Raw genomic sequence first — 23718 nt, forward strand, 5'->3', positions numbered from 1 at the left:
GGCTGAGTATTTAAGGGCCAGGTCCCAGAAGAACTCCAGAAGTAGGCCAGGCCTGCCCGTCAGGGATGAGGAGGAATGACTGAGGCATGGCAGAGCCTCTGCTGGTGGCCCACTCCCATCTATTTATGCCCTCCTTCCCTGCCCACCCTCCTCACCCGGTTTCTCCTGGTTGCGCAATCTCTTCTTCCTGGGAGAGCAGATCCTGCCTGTGGTGTTGAGCCCTCTGTGGCCTGGAGAGCAGCCAGAAGCCTCATTTGCCATCCTGGCTGTGTGATCTCAGCCTGCTTGCTCTGCCTCTCTGGGCCCTCTGGGCTCTGAAATACTGGAATTACGATAGCTGATTTCTCGGCTCCCTGATCTAATTCCTGTGGCTTAAATTACTTCCCCGAGCACTGGCTGCTAACGCCTGCAGGGCTAATGAGCCTGCTTGGTGCCTAAGGGCCCTGAGGTTTTCCAGTCTCTCCTTTCTCTTTTTCCCAGGGCTCCAAGGCTGAGGGAGGCCTAGGGCCCCGAGGAGCTTGACCTTCCTGGGTGGAGGAGAGGCCAGGGAAGTTAAATGGTTGGCTTGAGGCCACAGAGCAACCCTGAATGGATGCAGAGACTGCAGATACAGAAGAAGGCATTGCCGGCCCATCACCTTTTCCTTCCTGTTTCTGCCCTTCCCTGGAGACCCCTCGTCTTCCTGTCCTTTGGGCCGAAGCTCAGTTGAGGGTTGTGTGGGGGAGCTTGCCTACCGTTGCCTAGCCCTTTCTCCTGAGGCCGAGGTAGGCCACCTCAGCCTGAGGACCTGGGTTCCAGCCCACCTCCTCCGTGGGAGCACCTCCCAGGGCCTCAGTGCTCATTCTGAAAATGGCAGCAGTGTGCCCACCTGGCACTGTTCATAACAGTGGACAACAGACCTCGTCCTCAGTGGCTTGCACACGGCGGGCTCCAGAGAACTGGAGTCTCTTTGGAATGAGAGGAGACTTGACCCCTTTGCTCTCCGCCCTCGTCCTCTGCCCCCGGCTGATTAGAACAGCATCAATCTCTTATTGAAGCAGCCTTGTTCCCATCTTGGAGGTGAATGAAAGGGTTGCTCAAAGAGGCCGAGTGACTTTCCCATGGCCACCCAGCAGATGAGTAGCTCGGCCAGGATCAGTGCCTACATCAGACCTGTTATCAAACTTTGCCCGGAAACCATTCTAAGAATTCTGCCTCAGTTTCCCTCATGGCCAGCCTGAACCTCAATAAGACCACAGTGTTGTTCCCAGTACACCCCAGGAGGAGTAGATTTGGAGAGGTTGAAGATGGAGTGTGAGAGACCGTCTGTCAGCCACGTGGGACCACACCCCACTGGCTGCATCTCGCCCCTAACCCTTGTTCTCTGTGGCCTCTCCTGACCGTATTGGTGCAGGGTGTATGTGTCCCTTGAATTGTTCATTGTACAAAATACAGGGTATGGGGTGATCTCCTGGCCCCCTGAGGAGTGAACAGAGCCCCAGGGGCCAGGGACCTGTTTCCTCCCTAAGTGTCAGGTGCACATGGGAGGCAGAGTGCCGGGGTGGAGACAGAGTGACAGCTGGGAGCAACCTGGGCAGGAGTGAGTCAGGAAGAGCCCTCTGAGATGCCCACAGCTGAGACCTGTGGGCGTGACGCTGGCCACAAGCTGCTGGGGGTGGTCACTTGTATGATTCAGTTCAAAGAGGTAGGGAGGGCTGGCTGAACAAGACAGGGAGTGTGAGGTGGGTGTGGCCTGGGCCAGCCCTGGACACACTGGTGGCCTGAGGGCCTGGTATCACCTTTCAGACACCAGAGAGGAGAGACTCTCCGTAGCTGAGGCAGGTGGCTTGCTCCCGTTGCCTCTTTGTCCCGTAGCAGGTACTAGCTGTGTGACCTGGGGCAGATCTCTGCCCCTCTCTGTACCACCTTCCCTTGCCTGTGTTACTGGAATGTTTCTGGGAGGGAAGTATGTCCGGTGGTCGGAGCTCAGCAGGGACTTAAGGTGCCCAGATTGACAGTCTTCTTACCGTCCTCTCTTCTAGGTGCCTCCCCTTCTTGGGGACGTGGTCACCATGTTCTCCTGCGTTAAGGCCTATGAGGACCAGAACTACTCAGCGCTGAAGCGAACCTGTCTGCGCAGGAAGGTGCTCTTTGAGGACCCCCACTTCCCTGCCACTGACGACTCACTCTACTATAAGGGTACCCCAGGGCCCACAGTCAGGTGGAAGCGGCCTAAGGTGAGTGTCTGGCCCTCCTCCCTGGGGAGAACGGGCTCCGATCCCACAGGCAGCCACCCGCCTAGCCAGGCCCTCTAAGGCATGGTGTACGCAGGGACCTCAGCCTTCCTGCCGCGGTCACGTGGGGCGCATATGGGATGCTGTGAATGGGCCCTGTGTGCAGTAAGATTGAAGGGTGAGTTTCCTTCGCTGGTTTTAAAAGTCCCCTCCTGTGCAATTGGAAGCAGGAACTCCCATCCAATTGTGAGGATGGACAGCCGATGACCCATGTAGGGCCTGTGCCCTGAGTGTTGGTGGCCTTGCCAACTCCCAGCCTGGTCTGGCTCCCGAGAGCTGCATGCTCAGTAGAAATAGTTGGCCCTGTGTTGTGACTTTTGGTTCCGAGTCCTGTGTGTGAGATGGACAGAGGAGCTCTGTGGAGTGGGGTTCCTGGGGCCTCAGTGAAGGGGAGGGTGCTGGAGGACACTGGCCCAGGCCCATTCCAGGCTTCACCCCTCTGCTGGTGGCAGTCACTGACAAGGGACCTGAGCGTGGGAAATCAGGCTCTCCCAGATCCCTTGGACAGGTCGTCAGAGCCTCCTCCATGCCCTGTTCTCAGAGAAGGTGCCTCTGGCTGCAGGGTGAAGCCGGTGGGTAAGGGGCAGTCACACAGAGACTGTCGGGCTTCCTCTGGCAATGGCAGAGCAGGTGGCACCTGGGGCCCATGAGGGAGGCACCCCCTGTGCCTGGCATGTTAGTTCTGAGGGCCTGTGGCGAGGCCTCGATTTCAGCAGCAAAGAGCCGTCAGATTAGTACCGCCCCATCTCTGGACCTTGGACATTTGGAGAAAAATGAAATTCCATATTCATGTCCTTCCCCACAGCCAACCTTGGGCATTGCTGTGAACTGGAGCTCTTTGTCAGAGAAGGAAACTGAGGCTGAGAGGAGAAGGGACCCCATATCCAGGAGTCCTGCCTCTGCACCCACCCCCCCACACACCTTCTACACCAGATAGAAGGCCCGGGTTCTTTGGCCTCAGGTCTTGGGGCTTTGGGGAGCATCTGACCCTGGCTTCCTTCTCTGACCTAGTAACAGAAACTTGGCTCTACCCTCCCATGTCCACTACTGTCTTCCTCAGCAAGGCGTGGGTGGGGTAGGAGCCGGCTCTAAAGGGCCTTTGTGAGATCCTGGTTCCCAGGAGAAAGGGTGGACACCTGAGCCTCCTCCTGCCACCACCCCCAATACACACTGTCCTTGCCCTGACCCTCTTCTGAAGACTCTGGGCCACCGCCTGGAATGGGCTTCCTGAGGCCCAAGGCTATGGTAGGGCGGGCTGGTGGCTGGGCGGGCTGGTGGCTGGGCGGGCTGGTGGCTGGGTGTCCACTGCCGTGTGACCTGATGGAGTCATTGCCCTCTCAGAGCCCTTTCCCCTGGGTTCAAGACTCGTACTTCCGCCTTCCTCCTCCTTCCTTGGCACCTGTCCAGCTGCCTTTCTAGCTCTAGCCGAGGAGGAAAGGTGAACCACCTACCTTGGCTAGGTCACAGCATATGCAGTTGGCACAGATGGGCACATCGGAGCAGGGCCCAGGACAATAGTCAGGCCTGAGTCCACGGGGCAGAGTGTATTCCCATGATGTGATGGAGACCTGAAGGGCTTCGCTGTGGAGGGAGGGCAAGGTCTACAGTGGACAGAAAGCGGAGCAGCCTGGGTCAGGGGTGGGTTGTCCAGCTCCTGACTGTTAATGCCCAGCTGCTTGGCCCTCTGGCCTGAGGCAGCTCTGCTTCTGAGCGGTCCTATTTCCTGGGTCCTAGGGCCTGATGGACTCTTGGTAAGCAGAGCAAGAGGCCACTTTCCCTACAGGTCATCCTGATCCCACTTCCAGAAACCTCTCAGTCAGTTGGTCATTAATGGTGACCTCTCTGTTCTGAGAGATTCTCCTTAGACAGCCTCCAAGTCCCCATGCCTGCAGCTTCCCAGCCTCCCAGGCCCCAGGCAGTCAGACTTCCTGTCCCCAAGTTTCTCAGTTCCTCCAACCTTCCTGTCTCCCAGGCTCCCTGCCTCCCAGGCTCCCCCGATCCCAGGCTCCCCTCTTCCTAGCCCCAGCTCCCTAGCCCCTTAGCTCCACAGCTTCCCAGGCCTGCAGGCCCTCAGCCATCATGCTCCCTCCCTAGCCTCTGAGTACAGCTCTCCTGTCCCAGCTTCCCCGCCCGTTAGTCAGCCTCCCTTCCTCAATGGCTTCTTTTCTCCCAAATATTATGACGAGCCTGCTTTTTGAGCCAGCCAGGCTTGGCTCCAGCTTGAGGTGCCTTCTGAAAGTGAGGTGTGGTCTTGAGCAAAGTGTCCCATCTTTAAGTGGGGAGAATAATTCTTGCTGAGTCTGGTTTCTGGAGGTTGAGGTGCTGGAGGGGTCAGACACATGGAGGCAGTAACAAGCTGCCCTCATCCTTCTTGTCGGCCCCATGGTGGGGAGTCAGAGCTGGCCTGGGATCCTGTCACTCATTCTGCAGGGGGCACCTCGCCCTCTTTGGCATCCATCTTACCACTCCCTCCAGCCCTCCACACGTGCCATCTTCCTTACTGCTGGCGAGAGGAAGAGGAGGCGATGGGAGGTGGTCTGGAGAGGCAGGGGTGTGGGCAGAAACCACTTCTGCTTCTCAGGCTGGGGCCACAGCTCTCTTGCCTCCACCCCGCTCTCTGCCTTCCCCATGTCTGGCCATTGTCTTGGGGGTTCTGGATAGAATGCATGGGGTAGGTAGGAGCCCCGTGAACATTTGTCACTATGGAGCCCCTGGCATCCCTTGAGGCAGCTGGTGTCCTCACCTGCCCAGGAACTCATCTCGTTTGGGGAAAGAAGTTACTCTCCTAGTGCTGGCCACTTGTCACGCTATGGAAAGGCCTCTGCTCTGCCTAACACTGAGCTTCCTGGGTGCCTTCCCTAGTCTTGTCAGAGCACCAGGGAAGGGCCCTGGCGTTAGGGGAGGGGGAGGAGACAAGGGCTGGGTTGCTGACGAAGGAGATGGGGACTGGGGGAGGGGCAGTTGCAGAGGGGGAACCGTGTTCTGTGACTTTTCTGGTATGTCCCAGGCAGAGTCCCTGCAGGGGCCACTCTTTCGTGATTCAGGAGTGGGCAGGAGGAAGGATGCAGACAGGCAGTGCGCCCCAAAGGTGCGGCTGTGTGCATGGATGCCCAGCTCCTATACCCATCACTCTCTTGGCTGTGTTCCTGGCTCTACACTAGCTAGAAACCTGAATTTCCTGCTGAGCCAGGGGGCCGTGGTGGTTCAGGCCTGATCAGATCTGGGCCAGCTGGTCTGACCAGCTGAGGTGGGTGCAGGTTCAGAAGCCAGTGCCCTGGAGGCATGCTGGTCAGAAGTGTGGGACCCCGGCCTGGGGGTGGTTCAGTTCAGGGCTCACAGCAGGCCCTGTGCAGTCCAGTCTAGGGCACTTTGTTATCCCTCCATGCCCTATCAGTAGCCTCTGTCCCCAGCTTGCCTCCCCATGCCAACCACCTCCCTTGTCAGAGAACTCATTGGGAGATAGAGGGACCTATAGGCAAAGTGGTGCCCGGTGTCTCAGGTCCAGCTCATGGTTTAACTAATCAAAACCAGGAGTCAGGAACCAACCAAAGGAAATAGGTTCACTTACAGATTTGGCCTTGCCTGCTGCAGTGTTAAAATTCATAGAGAATATGAAACAAAAGCCAAGAAATCTGCATATGCAGATGAGCTATCTGATTGGTGAGCTGTGGCTTTCCTAGGAGCTGGTTTATCTCTAGGGACTTTCTCTTCTGCAACCCAAGGGATTTCCTGGAATAATTAAACATTCCTTTAGAGCCACCATTAGTAAGCTGATGTGGACAGGGCTGGAGGTGCATGGGTGGCCTGGCACCAACGTAGGGTGTGTGTGTGTGTGTGTGTGTGTGTGTGTGTGTGTGTGTGTGTGTGTGTGTGTGTGGTGTGAGTGTGAGGAGTGGGGCAGTATTCCTCTGGCTGTGGCTAGACTGATTTCATCTTCAGGGCATTTTGGAGGTCCCTGTTCTCCCAAACTCCTGCCCTCACCCGCCACCCCCCTCACCCCCCCAACCTCTCACCCCCCTCCACCCCCCACCCCACCCCACTCCCCTACCCCCGTCTTCCCCACATCTGCTCTGAAGATACCACATTCCTGGCCTCACTGGTCACATGTCATTACTTCTCCTCCGTTCACCTGGAGACTCGGGCCTGGCTGTGTAGTAGGGCCTGTCTCTAACTTGTTGTGGTCAGCCAGTGACTCAGGAAAGGTGAGGAGCTTGGCTCACAGTGGTGGACAGGGATAGACATCTCTTCCTCCTTGGTCTTGTTGACACACAAGGAAGGGGGTTTCATCACTTGTAGGACCCCGCACACCCAGATAGAGGCTGGAGAGCAGACTGAGTTTGAATCTTAGTTCATCCTGCTGTGTGGCCCTGGACAAGTGACTTTGCCTCTCTGTGCCTTGCTGTCCTTGTCTGTGAAAGCACTGCTAGAAGCACCCTGTTCTCTTCTCCTGACCCCAGCAGGGATCAGTCCTCAGAGCTGGTTTTTCAATGTTTTCTCAGAGGAAACTCAAGGTAGCATCCGCTTCCCAGGTACCAGTGTCCTAGGTCAGAGCTGGCAACCTGAGGCTTCAGATGCAGGCAGGATGCTCCGGGATGGGATGGAAGCTCTTCTCTGGAACTCTACCTCTCCCAGTCTTTGTTCCAAGGCTGGGGTGGGCATGACGGAAGGGTGTTCTGGGGCCCAGAGCCGGGCTGGTACAGGTGTAGTGGCAAGGAGAGCCCATGCTGCATGCCCAGCCCACCTGCTCTGCCCTGTCTGCTCACTCAGTTGTGCTTGAACTTGGATACCTCTGCCTCATCTGGAGTGGGTTTCCTGTCTGTCACAGGACACTGACTGGGAGGACCTGAAGTAGATGTCATCTCCCTCTGCCACCCTAGTGACACTGGGTGGTGGCTCTCTCAGTGTGGACTCCTGCCATAGAGTCCTCTAGGTGTGAGGCCCCGCCCTTCTGCCTCCTTTCGGGGCCTCCGTGTGGAGACACCACTCGCTCTGTCTGGGAAGCTGGTCAAGAGCAGTTGGCTGGAAGATAAAATTAAGAGGAAGCAGGGTGGCAGAGCTCGGCTTCCGGCTGGAGCTTCCTGAGGGTGGCCGGGGCGACAAGAATCAGGCCTCCTGACAGGGTTTCCTCCTATCAGAGATGGCAGGACACAGAAGCCGCCATGCAGCTTGCCCCTGGCTCCCCTGGAGCCCCAGTTAGAAATGGTCAGGTCTCCGACTCAGCTAGTCCTCTCCGGAGAATTACTCTTTCTTTTCCTGGCCCGATAATTCTGTTTCTTTTCTGGGCAGATGAGTCCCAAACACCGTATTGAAATCCCGTTTCCCCCTGCAGAATGCTCCGCCGCCGCCGCCACCGCCGCCACCATCTGTAGAGGCCACACATAGCCCTGTAAGGCCAGCGTTTGAGGACGGGAGGAACAGAGAGGATGAGCCTTGACCTATGTGTGCATCTCCAGCAAGTGGCGAGCAGCAATTGAGTTCTGCCTTCTAGGCTCTCCTGCCCTCTGCTGGCTGCCTGTGAAAGGGTCTCAGCTGCTGTGTTGTGACAGTTTGAGCCCAGGAATAGACCTGGTGACACCAAAACAGGCAGAGGCCTCTGCTCCGGCTCCCGTTATGTGCCTGGGACATTGGAGTGTGACTTTTCCTGGGAAGACAGAGAGGGCACTGACATACCAAAGAAAGGGTTCTGCCTTAGGCCACCCTGGGAGAACCAATGAGTGTATGGAGCTACTTACAGTCCTACCCCAGTTAACTGCTGTATAGTGGTGATGAGGGTCTCAGGATGGGAGGAGGGAGAGGCTCCAAAACTTCACAGCTGCGCCTGGTCCTTGCATCCTGTGCGGGCCGATTGCCTGCCCTGGACCCTGCAGATGTACATGCACAGCGTTCAGATGTCTACATCTGTGAGACATGTAGAGGCAAGTGTAATATAATGAGATCTGTTTACGGAGGCTGGCAGGTCCTCTTAAAGGTCTACTGCGTCCATTCCAAGTAAACACAAATTGATGGGGTGCTCCTCAGCTAAGGGGATGCTACAGATCAAAGCAAAACCAACACACAGAAACCTCCTGGGCCATACAGTGTGAAGAGGTGCCACCACATGTACTGTGGTTCCTTCAAAAAGACGAAGATGGGACCAGCGAGGCAGTTCAGCTGATAAAGCGACTGTTATTTGAGCCTGGGCCTGAGTTTGATCCCAGGGACCCATGGAAAGGTGGAAGGAGAAAACGGACTCTAGGGAAGTTGTCTTCTGACCTCCAAACGTGTGCCAGTGCACACATGTGCTCCATCACACATGTGCACCACACGTGCACACACGGGAATGATATGAAGTTAATTAGTTATTTTTTTAAAAGAAAGCTGTTGGCATGGGAGCGCTATCTGCCTTGCTGTTTTGTTTTTACCTGCCATACCTGGCTACTGAAACGGCTTTAGACTAAGTGAATTTTCTCTCCACCCTGTAGTCTCCCATTGTTCCCAGCCACACACGACCGCCTTTATAAGTCCCATCCTCAGAGCAGGGTGTGTCCCAGCCGTACACCCACCCCTACCTTCTTACAGGGGAGAAATGTGTAAGTCGAATCTTGAGCAGGTGTTAATTACAACCCACTCAGGACAAGTTTAGTCTCCATATATATATATATTTTTTTTTTTGGTTTTTTCGAGACAGGGTTTCTCTGTGTAGCTTTGCGCCTTTCCTGGAACTCGCTTTGGAGAACAGGCTGGCCTCGAACTCACAGAGATCCGCCTGCCTCTGCCTCCCAAGTGCTGGGATTAAAGGCGTGCGCCACCACCGCCCGGCTTAGTCTCCATATTTTTACCTACATGGTTCCGTTTCCTGATCCATCCCCAGCCCCATGTTTTCAGAGGCTGCCATGAATCAAGGTGTATGTGATTCCACCAAGGTGTATGTGGCTCCACCAAAGGACAAGTATTCTGCCTATCAGCAGGGGAGCAAACGATCCACAGTTGGTTGTGGGGCCTCAGGTCCCTCTGCCTAGCCCTTACCTGCAGGGGATTCCCATGCCAGTGGACCCCCTTCCCCTGCAGAGTGGGTACAGCAGGGATGGCCTACACCTCCCCATCCTTCACCCCTTTGGTGAACAATTGTTTGGGCTTGAAGCCTTCCAGGAGCTCCCGAACACAAATTGGACATTGTCACTTTCTCATCCTTTAGGCAGGCCAGTTTCCTCTGTGCGGACGACTCAGCCTCGGCTGCTTGTCTTGCCACTCCTAGCCGGGGCCCTGTGGCTGCCACCACAGCTTTCTTGCTGGGGCCCCGTGGCTGCCACCGCAGCTTTATTACCATCCGCCCCACAGGTGCTACTTTCAGAGACTGCGACACAGCATCCAGCCAGTCCATCAGCCGCTTTGGAGGCATCTCACTGCCCATGTGGTGTGTCCCATCCAACAAGGAGGCATAGCATCCCTTACCACATCACACGGGCATGCAAAGAAATGCAGGCACCGGGCGGTGGTGGCCCACACCTTTAATCCCAGCACTTAGGAGGCAGAAGCAGGTGGGTCTCTGAGTTTGAGGCCAGCCTGGACCACAGAGTGAGTTCCAGGACAACCAAGGCTATGCAGAGAAACCCTGTCTAGAAAAACAAAAGCAAAAAAAAAATTTTTAAAGAATTTTTAATTTTTTTTTTTTTTTTTTTTTTTTTTTTTGGTTTTTCGAGACAGGGTTTCTCTGTGTAGCTTTGCGCCTTTCCTGGATCTCGCTCTGTAGACCAGGCTGGCCTCGAACTCACAGAGATCCGCCTGCCTCTGCCTCCCGAGTGCTGGGATTAAAGGTGTGCGCCACCACCGCCCGGCTTGTTCTTTTTTTTTTTTTTTTTTTTTTTTTTTTTGAATTTTTAATTTTTTATCACACAGAGGTTGGTTACCCTGGGGTTTCCCCTCAGGGTATGCCTCAGCCTGATTTCCCTGGGCACAGGAAGCTCGGCCTCGGTTGTTATGTCTGAAGGCCCATGCTGCTGTCACCTCAGTTAGGAGGCATGTCCCTCGCAGAGTCTTTCCCAGGGATGCTCCACCCTACTCCTCTTTGGTTCCGTCTGTTCTCTGTAGGTTCCACTGGTTGTGTGATTTTCTCTGGGAGAGAAAGTGAAGAAGCTTCTATTCACTCCAGATAGACAGGGCATGGGCAGATCAAAGAAAGGGTTTTGTCCAAGCCAAACGCAGTGAACCAGAGAGTTCAATGGAGTTATAGGGGCGGGCCAGTTTATAGGCAGCTGCACCCCCAGGAAATCCCATCCCGGTCAACTGTTAGCTTAGGGCACAGCAATTACAGTCTCGTGAGGATCATGTGATGACCTCTCAAGCTCTCTGAGGCTCATGACCCTTGGGAACCTCTCCCCAACCCACCTCCCGAGGGAATGCTGAGAGGCCTGAGCTCACGGATTGTCACAACTGCTTGACTTCAAGATGGAGATGATCTGGTCAAGCCGAGCAAACAACTGTATCACAGGCATCATGCTAAACCTCTCATCTGTGAAATGGGCACAGTGCTCAGTTCTCGGGGCCGTGGGGATTGAGTCACGGTGCCAGCATTAATTATGTCTGAGTTATAAAGCTGCGTCTCAGTGCTGTGTGCCTGCCCTCTGTGCCCTCTCACCCCCTCAGCTCAGCTCCTCTCAGCTCTGTGGAGTGAGACACTGACAGAGAGGAGGCGTGGGTGGGCCTGCTGAACGCTGCCATGCTCACAGTTCTGGGAAGACTTAATCGGGGCAGGAAAGGGACCCCTCATGCCTAGCCCTGAGGAGACTGGCCTATGAGGGTGTTTTAGGCTCTGAGGAGGCTGTGACTGTGTGCCTAGCTGCTGGGCTGAGCCTCTGATGCTATCTGCTCCCTCAGAGATCCAGCCAGCGTCCGGCTCCGGCCTGGGCAGGGTATCAGGTCTGTGGGAGGCAGGAAGCTTTCAGAGCGTGTCTCTTGGTGCAGAAGCCAAAGCCGTATGTTTCCCGCTCCACAGCACTGCCTCGGGCTTCTTTAAGGGCAACCATGAATAGTGGCAAGGTTTGAAAACTGGACCAAGCTTCCAGGAACGAAGAGGGGTGGGGCCTGAGTACTGTTAGATGTTAGATGTTAGCCTGGCAGCTGCCCCGGGCTGGTTCCCAGCATGTCCTGTGCCCCTGTGGCCAGGCCTGCCAATCTCCATGGCAAATCCACAGGATTTCTGCCCCACTTGGGCGTTCATGCGTCCCGAGTTTTGACAGGTCCCGCCTCTCTCTGAGCTTTCATTCCTCATCCTTAGAATGCAGTAGCAACCCCGGCCCGGCCTGGCCCGAAGAGCCTCTTTTTGTACTCCTCATGAGTTCTGTGGAGGCCTGTCACTTGACTGCTGCGGCTGGCCTTCAGGGCTGACTGGAAAGGGAGATCCACTCAAGGCAAGGAGAAGCTGGTGGCCCAGGGTCCAGCACTCAGATCTCTCTTCAGCCATCAGCCGCCATCTCACCGTAGTGGAAAGGCTCTCTGGCCAAGGAGGGAGAGAAACAGTCCAGGCAGGACTTGGGGTATGGTTGGGCTTGTACCTCCCTTCTGTGGGAGAGAGGGCAGCGAGTCCTTTTCCTGACTTGGAGAAGCAGCTAGGCCCTCAGGTCCTCATGATATCCTCTCCCTCCCTGCAGGATATCTGTGACGATCCCCGCCTCTTTGTTGATGGCATCAGCTCCCACGACCTGCACCAGGGTCAGGTAGGCAACTGCTGGTTTGTGGCCGCCTGCTCGTCCCTCGCCTCCCGAGAGTCACTCTGGCAAAAGGTAAGGTCTGGGGACAGGCAGTTGCAGGGGCTGGTCAAAGAGCCCATGGCTCTCACTGCCTGACAGGTGTGGCATCAGTGAGGCATGTGGAGCTTCCTGAAAGCCTGGTGCTGGGACGGGCTGAGCATCAGTTAGCAGGTTGGCCTTCCCTCACCTGTTTAGCCTGGGGGTCCTCGGAGTAATTCCCAGGGTGATCCTGAGGTGTCCCCTCTGCAGCTGCTGAGGGACAAGTGTCCATGGAGCAGAGACTCCCACTGTGAAATGTGCACACTGACTGTGTTATCCTCGGGGTAGAGACACTGCTCAGCACTCAGTTACTGCTGCGTGGCATGGGCTAGCTGCTGTTTCTCTGGACCTCGATTTTCTCAGTTGTTGAACAGGCTGTGGTCCAGGCAGCTCCATGTTTCATGATTTCCGGGTTCATGCTGCTGATGTTTGGGCCAGGGGCAAAGGTTTGGGGAATGATGGAGTGGGTCCTGGGCCTGCCACTTGGACCTGCTTGGCAACACTCAGCAGGAGACCTTAAATATAGTCCTTAAAATTACCTTCCTGGAGAGGGAGGCCGTTTTTCAGTTACGTAGTGAGCTCAAGACTAGTTGGGATGTATGAGACCCTGTCTGAAAGCCATGAAGAAGAAGAGGAAGAGGAGGAGGAGGAGGAAGAGACATTTTCTTATAGGACCCCTGGCAGTGTGGCTCTCAGTCAATGATGGCTGCACTAACTTGTTTTAGAATAATTATTATTCCTACAACCTAAGAGTGTTCTGGGCAGGGGGGATGGCTCAGCAGGTGAAGAGCCTGGGCTTCAAGCCTGAGTTTGATCCCTAGGACGTACATGGTGGAAGAAAGGAATGGACTCCCACAAGTTGTCCTCTGACCTCCATCTGTGCCCCCCTGATAAACAAACAAACAAACAAAACAGGACACAGGAATAGGGTAGGTTTTTCCTTGCTTTCCCAGGCATCGCCAGCCATCAGAGGGAGCTGTGTCCTTAGCCAAAGCCAAGAGCTTGGCAGGTCCTCTATTATCCTTTCCTGTCTCCTGGACAGTGGGGCCCCTAGCGACCCAGTAGGTATCCCGGTCAGGGTCACAGCAGCTGCACGGTGTGGGCCTTTGGTACTCAGATGGAGCCCACTGTTATGGCTTATAGGGATGGGGAGTCTATGCTGGACAGCCTCAGACTGGAGGGTGAAGGAGGATAGGTCTGTTGTGGGCATCAGGGGTTACAGAGGATTCAGACTGGAACCATCCTCTGGGTGGAGGACTGGTCCTCAGCACTGCAGCCTCCAGCCCCGACTCTGAGCAAGGGCTGCAAGGCCTTGGCCTGGGACTGGAGGGGCATGTGGGCCCTGTGTGCTGCTCCGCTCTGCCCTGTAATTGCCTGTTTATCTGAGTCTCCCCTCTAGAGGTGAACTCCCCAGGGGCAGAGCTGGCCCAGTCTGCCCCTTCCTGCTGAGCCTGGGGTGGGGAGCAGAGGGAGGACCCAAGAGCTTGAGGAACAGAGGGATGCCCTACCTTGAACCCAGTACAGCCCCGTGGCTCCAAAGCTGACCTTGCTGCCCATTTCCCGTGGGTCTCTTGATGGACTGGAGGCCAACTAGGTCTGGCTATGCACTGACAGGGAAGATACTCACCTTGCTATCTCACTGTCTTGGCCTCCCAAGCCCTGCTTCCTGTCTAGCTGGTGGAGAAGTTGGCCTGCTTGTGGAAGCCTGCCTCTCATCAGTGTGGAACCTCAGCCTTCCGCAGGGCTGAGACTCCAGCCATGGTGGTCTCCCAGGCTGATCTCCAGGAGTTTGGCCCTGGGGGAGGCTGGGCTGGGCTCTATGCTGATTGCATTCCACCTCCACATGCTGTTGTGGTGACAGTCCCTGGCTCATGCGGGGAGGCCCTGGGGAGCTCATTACTGCACCCGTACATCCCCTGCAGTCCCCACTGACTGGAACCTGTTTGTTGTCACCCCTCTAGTTCTGTCCTGTTGCCCTGCAGGGCCTCCCCTGCCTTACTCTGTTTTTTTCCCCTGGAAGGCCAGTAGGGGTGAGTTGTACCCTGAGCCCCGCCCACCTGCACTCTCCCTGTGCTGAGTTTCAGATGCAGATGTAGCATGCCTGGGGCACTCTTGCCCTTCCTCTAGGAAGCTGTTCCTTTATTCCTAGACCTCAAGGTGATCTGGGGGCTGATGGGCACAGGAGTCAAAGCCAGCCATGCTGAGTTTGTCCTGGCTGCTCGTCACTGACCTTGGCCTCAGTGCCAACCTGACTTGCCAGGCCCCATAGACCAATCCAGGGTGTTAAGAAGGGCCGTCCTTGCACGCTTTCTCGCCCACCCTTCCCTTGTGCATCCCACCTAATTATCTGTTCTCTAGGGCTCCCTCTCTTATGGGCTCCCAGGTCGGTACGGCCTCCTCCAACTCAGTGGTTTGTTCCCTAAGGCAGACCGTGGATTTGAGGTGATCAGGCCGCGTGAATTCACAATTAGGATATGATTAGATTACATACTTGTCATCAGGCTCAGCTTAGGCCAGATCCAAGGCTCTCTGGAGGATGTCCTCTACAAGTGCCTAGTGCAGCCCCAAACATGGGATGGGCCTGCTGCCTGCTCTCAGCTGCCCGGGACCCAGGAGTAGCCAGCCAGGGTCCTGGCTGGAAGTAAGGACCGAAGTGACCATAGTACAAAGTTAGGGGGCAGGGAGTGAGGCAGGGGGTTGTCGGTCCTGGGCAGTGCTGGAGAGAGCCAGGGGTGCTGGGACCAGGCAATCTCTGTTTCCAGTTTAAATGTTTCCCAGTTTTTAGGGCTTGCAGGAGGGAGATCTTGGATTCAAGGCTCGCTTGGGCTGTTCATTAAACCCTGTCTCATTAGCAACAACAATCAATGGAATGTGTCCCACTCTGTCCCAGCTCATGCCTCAGTTCTGAACTGGTTCATTGAGAAGGGATGAGTGAAGGACTTAAGCCGTGTCCTGTGTAGACGGTATGATCTGGGGACTGGAAGATGTGAAATGCACAAAAGGCCCACGTAACCTTCACCGCCCAGAGGCTGCCGTGTTAGGGGCTTTCTTATTTTCCCTCTTCTCCGCTGAGGAGACAGTCCGTGATGCTTGCTTTGTTTTCAGGCACACTCTGCAACCACAGATGCTGCTTCAGAGCGGCCTTTCTCTCCTGAGTTCCCTCCTCCATCCAGCCTTGGGTGGCTCCTCACAGGGTCTGTCCAGCGGCTGGCTGAGCTGCATCCACCTCCTCCTTCCCTCACTGACCACAAACTTATCACACAGCTCTTTGCTGGCCCCTTCCACCTGCCCTGTCTGTGGGTCCCTAGGACAGCAGTCACTTCATTCCTCACCCTTGACTTCCTGCAAGGCGTACCCCTCTCCCAGCCCCCCTAGAGTTTCTGGACCCTGGATCCCCTTGGGGATTAGGAGAGGCTGACAACCTCCCCTGCTCCTTCCCTCGGGATGCAGAAACCCGACTTCTTTCCCCTGCCTGTGTCCGTCTGCACAGATGCCAGCTTCCTCAGCCTCAACCCCTGGCATTGCTGTCCTTGCCAGCCTGCTGTGCTGGCTTGTTGCCTGGCGCGAAGTGCTTGGCGCCTCTTATTTCTCCTCCTTTCTGGACATCGTTATGTCTGTGAGGTTAATACCTGCCCTCGGCCCTTGACCCCCATTACTCTGATCGTAGTTTTTGGCATCAGCGCCATCCATCTTCACCTTCAGCCACTTGTTGCTGTACCCACAGCTTGTGTGGAGCCCCTTTCCAGGAGTGCTTCAGACCCTTCTCTCCCTCACCTTCTAGGCCTCCGAGTCCCTTCATCACCTTTTGTGCTTGTCATTCATTCATTCATTCATTCATTCATTCATTCATCCATTCATTCATCCATCTAACATTCAGCATTTCTGCCATCCACTTGGCTTTGTGAACATCCTCTGAGCATGGCAAGCTGTGTTCTCACTTACAGTGATGAACAAGACAGACAGACACACACCCGCTGGAATCCAGTTCAGTGGGAAAGCGCCGGCCTGCCCTGTGCAAAACTCAAGTTTCCATCCCCAGCACCCTCCTCACACACACCAGCTATCACACCACACCCTCGCACTTTCACGTATTCACACTCATGCACGCACACTCTCTAACACTTAAGCAAACACAAATACGAATTGGGCTTGCTGTGATGCTTGGTGGGTAAAGGTGCTTGCTGCCTTACAATCTGAGTTCAGTCCTGGAACCCATACGGTGGGTGGAGAGAACCGACTCGCTCAGACTGTCCCCTGACCTCTACATGTGCCCTGTGGCATGTACACACACACGCACACGAACACGCATGCGCACGTACACGCACACGCACACGCAAATGCAATGAAAAGAATTTAAGGTCAGAATGTCGTGCTGGAGGCACAGAGGGTAATCCTCTTCAGAGAGGAACCGGATGCCCTCACTAACAGCTCTTGGCCACACCGTCCTGAAGGCCGGCGAATGAGCAGGAGGCTTGGTTCGTCTCTTACCATACCGTTTTCTGGAACTGCTGCTAGTGGCCCCAAGAACTCGCCCCAGGGCTTGAGGTTGATTTATTTTTCTCAGTTCTGGGAACTGAATCCAGGATCTGTCCAGGCTAGGTAAGGGCTCTGTCACGGATACCACTGAGCTCCTCTTCCTTCATCCTAAAATCCCCAATGGCAAGGTTGAGGCAGGAGGATTGGGAGAGTGAAACCAGTCTAGGCGACCTACTGGGATCCTGCCTTAAAGTAAAAGGAACATATATCGGGATGTAGTTCAGTGAAAGGGGCCTTGGGTTCGGTTCCCAGTACTGCAGAGACAAGCAACCCCAAATAAAAACCGTGAAGGCTCACACCTGTAATCCCTGCACGTTGGAGGCTCAAGCAGGAGGATTGCTGGGAGTTTGAAGCCAGCCCGGATGGCTACACAGTGAGACCTTGTCTCAAAAGAAAAAAAAAAAAGCCAACCCAACAAGCATGCTGTCCATCATGGTGCCCTGTGCTTCTCCTCAGCCCAAGATCCCACTGGGTCCCTTGGCCTCCATGTGGCAAAGCAGCATGCTTCTGTCCCCTGACCCTCCCGACTGTTTCCAGTCACCACACCTTGCGCCATGCCTCTTTCCTGTGTGTGACAGCAGCGTCTCTGGCTCTGCTGCCCAGACGCACTTCAGATTCCAGGTCTGCCATCTGTCCACATACACTGACTGGGTTCTGCCTCTCTCCCATCCTCCTCGCCAGTGCGTGGGTCTCCTGATGCTTCCCTGGGGAGGTGGAGGATCAGTGTAGGTGGAATGGCCGGTGGGATTTTGATGGAAGTGAGAGCCGGGCCTGTGGCTATGTGGTGTAGTGTGTGGTGGGATCGATCAAACCACGGCATCCCGGAGCAGAGCCAGCCATCTGTCAGGCAGGCGGTTTGGGATTTGAGAGCTGCGGGTTCAGATGGGAGGTGACAGCTGGGCTGGGTCCTGCTGATGTTATGGGAGAGGGAGAGGCCCAGGGCATTCGGAAAGCAGCGTTGACAGGACCTGGCAGGTAGCTATGAGGGAATGAAGGGAGGAGGAGGAGGAGGCAAGAATGGCCCCCAGCTGGCTCGGCTGACTACAGAAAACTACTGATGGGTGCATCTTGGTGCTGCCCTGTCCCCTCTTCCCGGACAGTCTTCAGTTACCTCCACGTGTCTGTACCCCCCCACCTCTCTCCATTCCTCACAAACAAGCAGGCCTCCAGCTTGCCACTACTACTGTAGTCAAGGCGGTTGCCACAGCAGTTGACATCAGTGCTCTGGTCCCTAAGGAGCCTGTCACCCTCCAGCCTGCCTGCAGCTCGGCATTACCACTTCTGCAAGGAACAGATAGGAGGCACTTGGAGACACACTCACCGGTCGGTCTCCTGTTCTGAGAACTGGGTGGGGCCAGAGAGGGCCAGCGGCGAAAAGGAGAGGCTGGAAAGGGAGGCGGGCCTTCAGGTGGCCTCTTCAGGCATCTGACGCTCCAGCCCACTTGGTTCCTTGACGTTGGTGGGAGCGGCGGCAGTGGCAAGAGCTGTAGCGCTTGGGCCATGGCAGAGGACGGGCCACCGAAGCAGCAGCTGGACATGCCGCTGGTTCTAGACCAGGACCTGACCAAGCAGATGCGGCTCCGTGTGGAGAGCCTGAAGCAGCGTGGGGAGAAGCGGCAGGATGGGGAGAAGCTGCTCCGGCCGGCCGAGTCTGTCTACCGCCTTGACTTCATCCAGCAGCAGAAGCTGCAGTTCGATCGCTGGGATGTGGTTCTGGACAAGCCGGGCAAGGTCACCATCACGGGCACCTCGCAGAACTGGACGCCTGACCTCACCAACCTCATGACACGCCAGCTGCTGGACCCTGCTGCCATCTTCTGGCGCAAGGAAGACTCCGACGCCATGGATTGGAATGAGGCCGATGCCCTGGAATTTGGGGAGCGCCTGTCTGACCTGGCCAAAATCCGCAAGGTCATGTATTTCCTCATCACCTTCGGCGAGGGCGTGGAGCCTGCCAACCTCAAGGCCTCCGTGGTGTTTAACCAGCTCTGATGACCAGCCCTGGCTGCCCTGCTTCTGGCCCACAACTCTCCCTCGCCTGAACCTCCTTCCTCATCTTTATTTTGGGGACATTCTTCTAGCTGCTCCTTCAGTGCTTGACTTGGCCAGAGGCCTCCTGAGTCCTACATACCCCCCCCTTTGGTGCCAGTGCTGTGGCTCACAGGGATGTCCCCTGGCTCCATAGTCTAGAAGCTAGACACTGCTACCATAGACAATAGAGGCCTTTGTGGGCAGATGGCTGGGCATCCTGGACATGTGCCGTCTCTGCTTCATTGTGGTGGAGAGAGGGGGATTGAGAGACGAAGAGCTCCAAACAACCAGCCACTGATTTCCTTCAGGCACGGGAGACTGAGACACGACAGGAACTACCTTCTGGGGAACCTGGCAAGAAGGCATTTGCCTGCTGGCCAAAGCTGGAGTCGGGAGGTGAACGCCCAGGGGCACTCTGGCAGCAGGAGGGTGCTGGCAGTGTCAGTGTCCCCCTGCTGTGACCTTGGGGCCTTCAAGACGCTGGGCAGGATGACAGCCGGGCTTGGTCTGTCTGGCAGAGGGTGGCCGGCTTTGCAGGCCTGGCCCAGGTTTCTGTGGAGAAGGTAAAGGACATGTAGATGCTGGCACAGCTCTAGCTACACACACACACACACACACACACACACACACACACACACACACACACACACACACATATTGAGAGATGGCATGCTATATTTGTATGGATGCGTGCCCAAGGGCGAATACTAGTCAGGAATAAGGCTAACTTTAGTTCAGTTGGTACTGGTTCCTGGGCATGGTGGAGGTAACCCTGGCTGAGCCCTCCTTGGTTCAAGGCTTCCTGAACTGGGAGACTGAGGCTCAAATGGTGAAGCAGAGAACTGAGTTAGAGGGGTCCAGGGCTCTGAGCCAGGAATACTGATGTCCCTGTTAGGATGGCTGGCCTTTGCAGCTCCGCTGGTCAGGAACATGGGTATTGTGTCCTGCGGTCACCTCTCTGGGCATTTACTGGTTCTGCTGGAGTGGAAGCACATGGGTGAGGCTTGGGGGCAGGGCTGAGTCTAAAGTGGGCTAAAGGTGTCCAGATGGGATGCCTAACACTGGCTTCGGAGGCTATCCAGGAAAACCCACTCACCGAACTGACAGGGAAACTGAGGCACAGTTATTGGCAGATTCAGTCCTGCCCTAAAGCCTCATTTTCCTTCACCCTGCACATGCCGAGAGCCTCCCTTTGAGGAGAAGCCTCACCTGCCACCTAGCATCAGCCGGGGGCACCTCAGCAATGCCACCCACTCTGTTTCAAGGCTGCCTCCATCTGAGGTACCAGTGCATCAAGATCTGAAGGTAGGAGCTGTTCCAGCGGGTGGGCGGCCAGGAGGGCAAGCCCCGGCTCAGAGTCAGGATTCTGGAGGCAGGAGATAGGCTGTGGCACTGGCTCTGGTGGCTGTGCTCTGTCGCATGCTTGCAGAAGCACCTGCTAGTGCGTCTAGACTCTGCTGACTCTAGGGAGCCATACCTGGGCAGGGGCCGTACTTTTCTGCTTCTCTTTCTGACCCCTCCCTCCCGCTCTCGAGACCCCTTTGGTTCACACTGCCCGTCCCCCAATTCTGTCTCACCCCATTTGCCCTGTGGGGACCTGAGTGTCTCTGCTGTGCCTGTCCCGTGTCCCCAATAAAGACTGTGTGCCCTCACCTTTGTAGCGTGGTGTGGTGTGCCTCTGTGGTGTGGTTTGTAGTCCTTGCTGCATGCTCATAGCACAAGTCCTCCCCATGGGCCCTTGCAGTTCCGACGAACCCCACCCTGCCAACAGGATGGGTTGAGCAGTGAGGTCCCGTATCAGGACTGGGTTTCACCTGTTAGTCTCCTGACTGTCCTGCAGGAACCAACCCAGCCTCTGGGGCATGCAAGAGCAAGCTGAGGCCGAGCTTGGAGCAGGGACCTTGGGAGTGGCTCGGGAGTGGAATGACAAGATGGACACCAGTTTAGCCTGGTCTTGGTCACTGCGTGGCTGTGTCCTCTAGGAGCCCCTGACCCTCTCCTGGCCTTGACCTTCAAGTTAGTCCCTGGTTCTGCATTGTCTCTTCAAAGCTGTCTTCTCTGACCCTGGCGCTGGGCTAGCTGGAGGGAGCGTCACCTTGGAGCCCCACTGCTCCTTCATGGCTCAGCCCTCATCATCTCCCATATTCACCCATTTTTGGATAGGGACAGCTGAGGCCCAGTGGAGGAGGGAGGCCTCCATCCCGAGGCATGGAGGGGTAGACTGGGAATCGGGCTCTGAGCCCCTGGACCTTTGATCCCACAATTGTGACCTCCTGTGATAGGCTTGGGAAATACGTTCTCCCACCTCTTCTGAGGACCCAAGCATATTAGGATGGCTTCCTACAGAGAAAGGTGTCAGGGGGCTCCGTGGGTTGGCTGGCAGATGCCCCTAGCTTCAGGGTGTCCAGGGGTTCTCTCCTCAGCTCCTGTCACCTTGCTCCCACTCATAGCATTCAGAGACATTTCCCAATGCTGCCTTCCCCGGCTCAGGAGCCTCTGTGTTCCCGTGTGCACCCTCCCCACACTACCTCCATCCATTTTATCCTGCCAGCCTTAAAGCTTTGCCCCCTGAGAGGGGCAAAGTCCAGGAGAGGAATCCGGCTTCCAGCCCCTGGACTGCAGTGATCTGGCCCTGTTCCCAGAGCATACACATACAGTGGCTATGACCCATTTGCCATGGAAACCACTGGGGATCGTGGAACAAGGAGTCCTGCTGTCCTGGAGCCTCTGCCTGGCAGAGAGCCAGTGTCTGCAGCTCTGGGGCCCTGTGCTGCCAGCCACTGACCAGCTGTGTGGCCCCAGGCAGCCTCTCGGAGCTGTTTTCTACCTGCTAGTCAGCGGTGCCTCCCTTACAGGTGCTGGGAAGGTCAAACGGAGAATGTCAGGGGAGCTGACGTCCGGAAGTCACTTGTTTGTCAATGGCCTCCGACGGACGCTATAGATCATCTTGGGAGAAGTGTTGGGGGGTCTCTTCGCTGAGCAAGAACTTAAGATTCAGAGAGGTAAAGGGTGTTGCCAGCAGCTACACATCAGCCAATGCTGATGGCAGTAGGTGCTGTGGAGGGACAGGCGGGTGCCAGGCCAGACAGACTCTGTGTCCCCAGAGAGTGGTAATGGGATGGATTTCCCCTCATTATAATCAGGCTCAGATGTCCCACTGAAGGGACCTCTCACCATCACACTGTGCCTCGAGAGTGGAGGACCAGAGTTCTCCTGCCCTATGAGCAGGAGTCACTGTGGCCCCAGCAGTGTGGCCCATCCTGAGCTCTGGACTATTGTCCTGGGACACAGGGATGGTACATGATTTCCTGACCTCTCCATTCACTGTATCTGAAACCCGGGTTGGGGGGGGGGGGTTGAGGCTTGTGAAATCAGAAGCCAAGGCTTGAGGAATCCCACAGCAGGGGGATCCTAGTTGGAGACACAGAGAACCCCCTGCAACCCCCCCTTACCATTGCATCAGGGTTGCTCAGAAGTGCCCCAAGTTGGCCCTTGGGATCTAAAGCAGAGATCAGAGAGGCTCCTGCCTGTCCCTCATTCTTCACACTCACTTTCACACTTGCTCACACTACATACCGACCCTGGGGAGTGTCACCCTTCCTGGGCTCTTGACCCCCAAGCCCAGTGTAGGCAGGTGCTGCCCAAGAGGGATTCCAGCCAGGCTCTTCAGTTTGAGGAGTGCCCAGGAAACTCAACACCAGAGAGCGCTGTGGGGCACCCTCTGTGCACTGTGTGGCTCTCACAGACACAAACACACACACACACACACACACACACACACACACACACACACACACACACACAAGGCAAGTAGTGTTGGAGGGTTTTTTTTGGTTGGTTGGTTTTGGTTTTTTGAGACAGGGTTTCTCTGTGTAGCTTTGGAGCCTTTCCTGGAACTCACTCTGTAACCCAGGCTGGCCTCGAACTCACAGAGATCTGCCTGCCTCTGCCTCCCAAGTGCTGGGATTAAAGGCGTGCACCACCCCCTCCCGGCCCGTGTTGGAAGTTCTTGATGACTCTGGGAGGCAGATTTCTGAGGGGCGGTCTGCCTCCCTGCCCCTACATTCTTAGACTGATATGTCTGCAGATAGCACAGCCCTTTACAGTGTGTGACCGTTCTCATGGCCATCTGTTATCATTGTAACAGCCCTGGAGGTGGGGGTAGGGAACTTAGGGGCCTCGCTCTGACCAGAATTCACATTTTCCAGCCAGCTTTGGTGCAGAGCCAGGCCCTGTACTGGGTGCTAGGAATCCAAGGAGGAACCACATTTGAGGAAATCCCTCCCAGTGGGTGAGGAAAGACTAGTGCAGGGGAGCCGGAGGGGCTGCCCAGCTGCCAAGGGTTAGCCTCTCAAGGAGAAAGGAAGGGAGAGTGCAGGTAGAGCCAGGCACACAGGACGTGCCCTGAGGCATAGTGAGGTGTTGTGCAGCCATAGTAGATTTCGGTGGGGCCTCCAAGGGGGAAATGTTGGGGCGTGAGGTGACAAGATCAGCAGGTTCCTACTGCCAGGTCATGCTCTGGTGTCTCCGTGACATAGAGGGACCACAGAACATCCCTTCTGAGCAGCCGCTCTGTCTTATTACATCTGTACTCCTCTCACCTCCCACATCAGCTCATCCACAGATGCTGATGGGAATGGTCCTAAAGGAGACACGCAGTTAGAGGGCTGGAGAGAGGGCTCAGCAGCTAAGAGTGCTTGTTGCTCTTCCAGAGGACCTGAGTTCGATTCCCAGCACCCACATGGTGGCTCCTGGCCTCTGCAGGCACCAGGCAAGCAAGAAGTTCACAGACATACATACAGGCAACATACCCATACACATTTACTTTTCAATTGGATAGTAATATATTTACTATAATACCATTTTGCAACCAAAATGTTTTAAAATAATCCAAAATGTTTGGAACCCAAAATTCCAGATTTCAGGTTTTTTAGTATTTATATATATTTCACATGTTGAGCATTCTTAATCTGAAAACCCCAAACTCACAGCTCCAAACTCCCAAATCTTCTGAGCATCATGTCAGTGCTCAAAACATTTCAGATGTGGGAGTTTGGGTTTTCGGATTAGGGCTGCCTACCTTGAATTATTAAATACACAGTGCACTAGTTTCA

The 23718-nt window shown here is 55.6% G+C and overlaps 2 protein-coding genes across 3 annotated transcripts in view; both read left to right on the forward strand.

Annotated features, from left to right (window-relative positions):
* Nucleotides 1-23718, forward strand: part of Capn5 (calpain 5) — a 57212-nt gene that overhangs the window by 13690 nt on the left and 19804 nt on the right. For both annotated transcript variants that reach the window (XM_052763232.1, XM_052763233.1), the window contains exons 2-3: nucleotides 2022-2216; nucleotides 11900-12031. In XM_052763232.1, coding sequence (XP_052619192.1) covers nucleotides 2052-2216; nucleotides 11900-12031 — 297 coding nt within the window. In that variant the 5' untranslated portion in view covers nucleotides 2022-2051. The remainder of the gene's footprint in view (nucleotides 1-2021; nucleotides 2217-11899; nucleotides 12032-23718) is intronic.
* Omp (olfactory marker protein) lies at nucleotides 12038-20256 on the forward strand. The gene has a single exon (XM_052763234.1). It carries the CDS (start codon nucleotides 18074-18076, stop codon nucleotides 18563-18565), a length of 492 nt encoding a protein of 163 aa, XP_052619194.1. The 5' UTR covers nucleotides 12038-18073; the 3' UTR covers nucleotides 18566-20256.

Source organism: Peromyscus californicus, unplaced genomic scaffold (genome assembly GCF_007827085.1).
Source record: "Peromyscus californicus insignis strain IS unplaced genomic scaffold, ASM782708v3 Scaffold_4__1_contigs__length_199733344, whole genome shotgun sequence".
Lineage (NCBI taxonomy): Eukaryota > Metazoa > Chordata > Mammalia > Rodentia > Cricetidae > Peromyscus > Peromyscus californicus.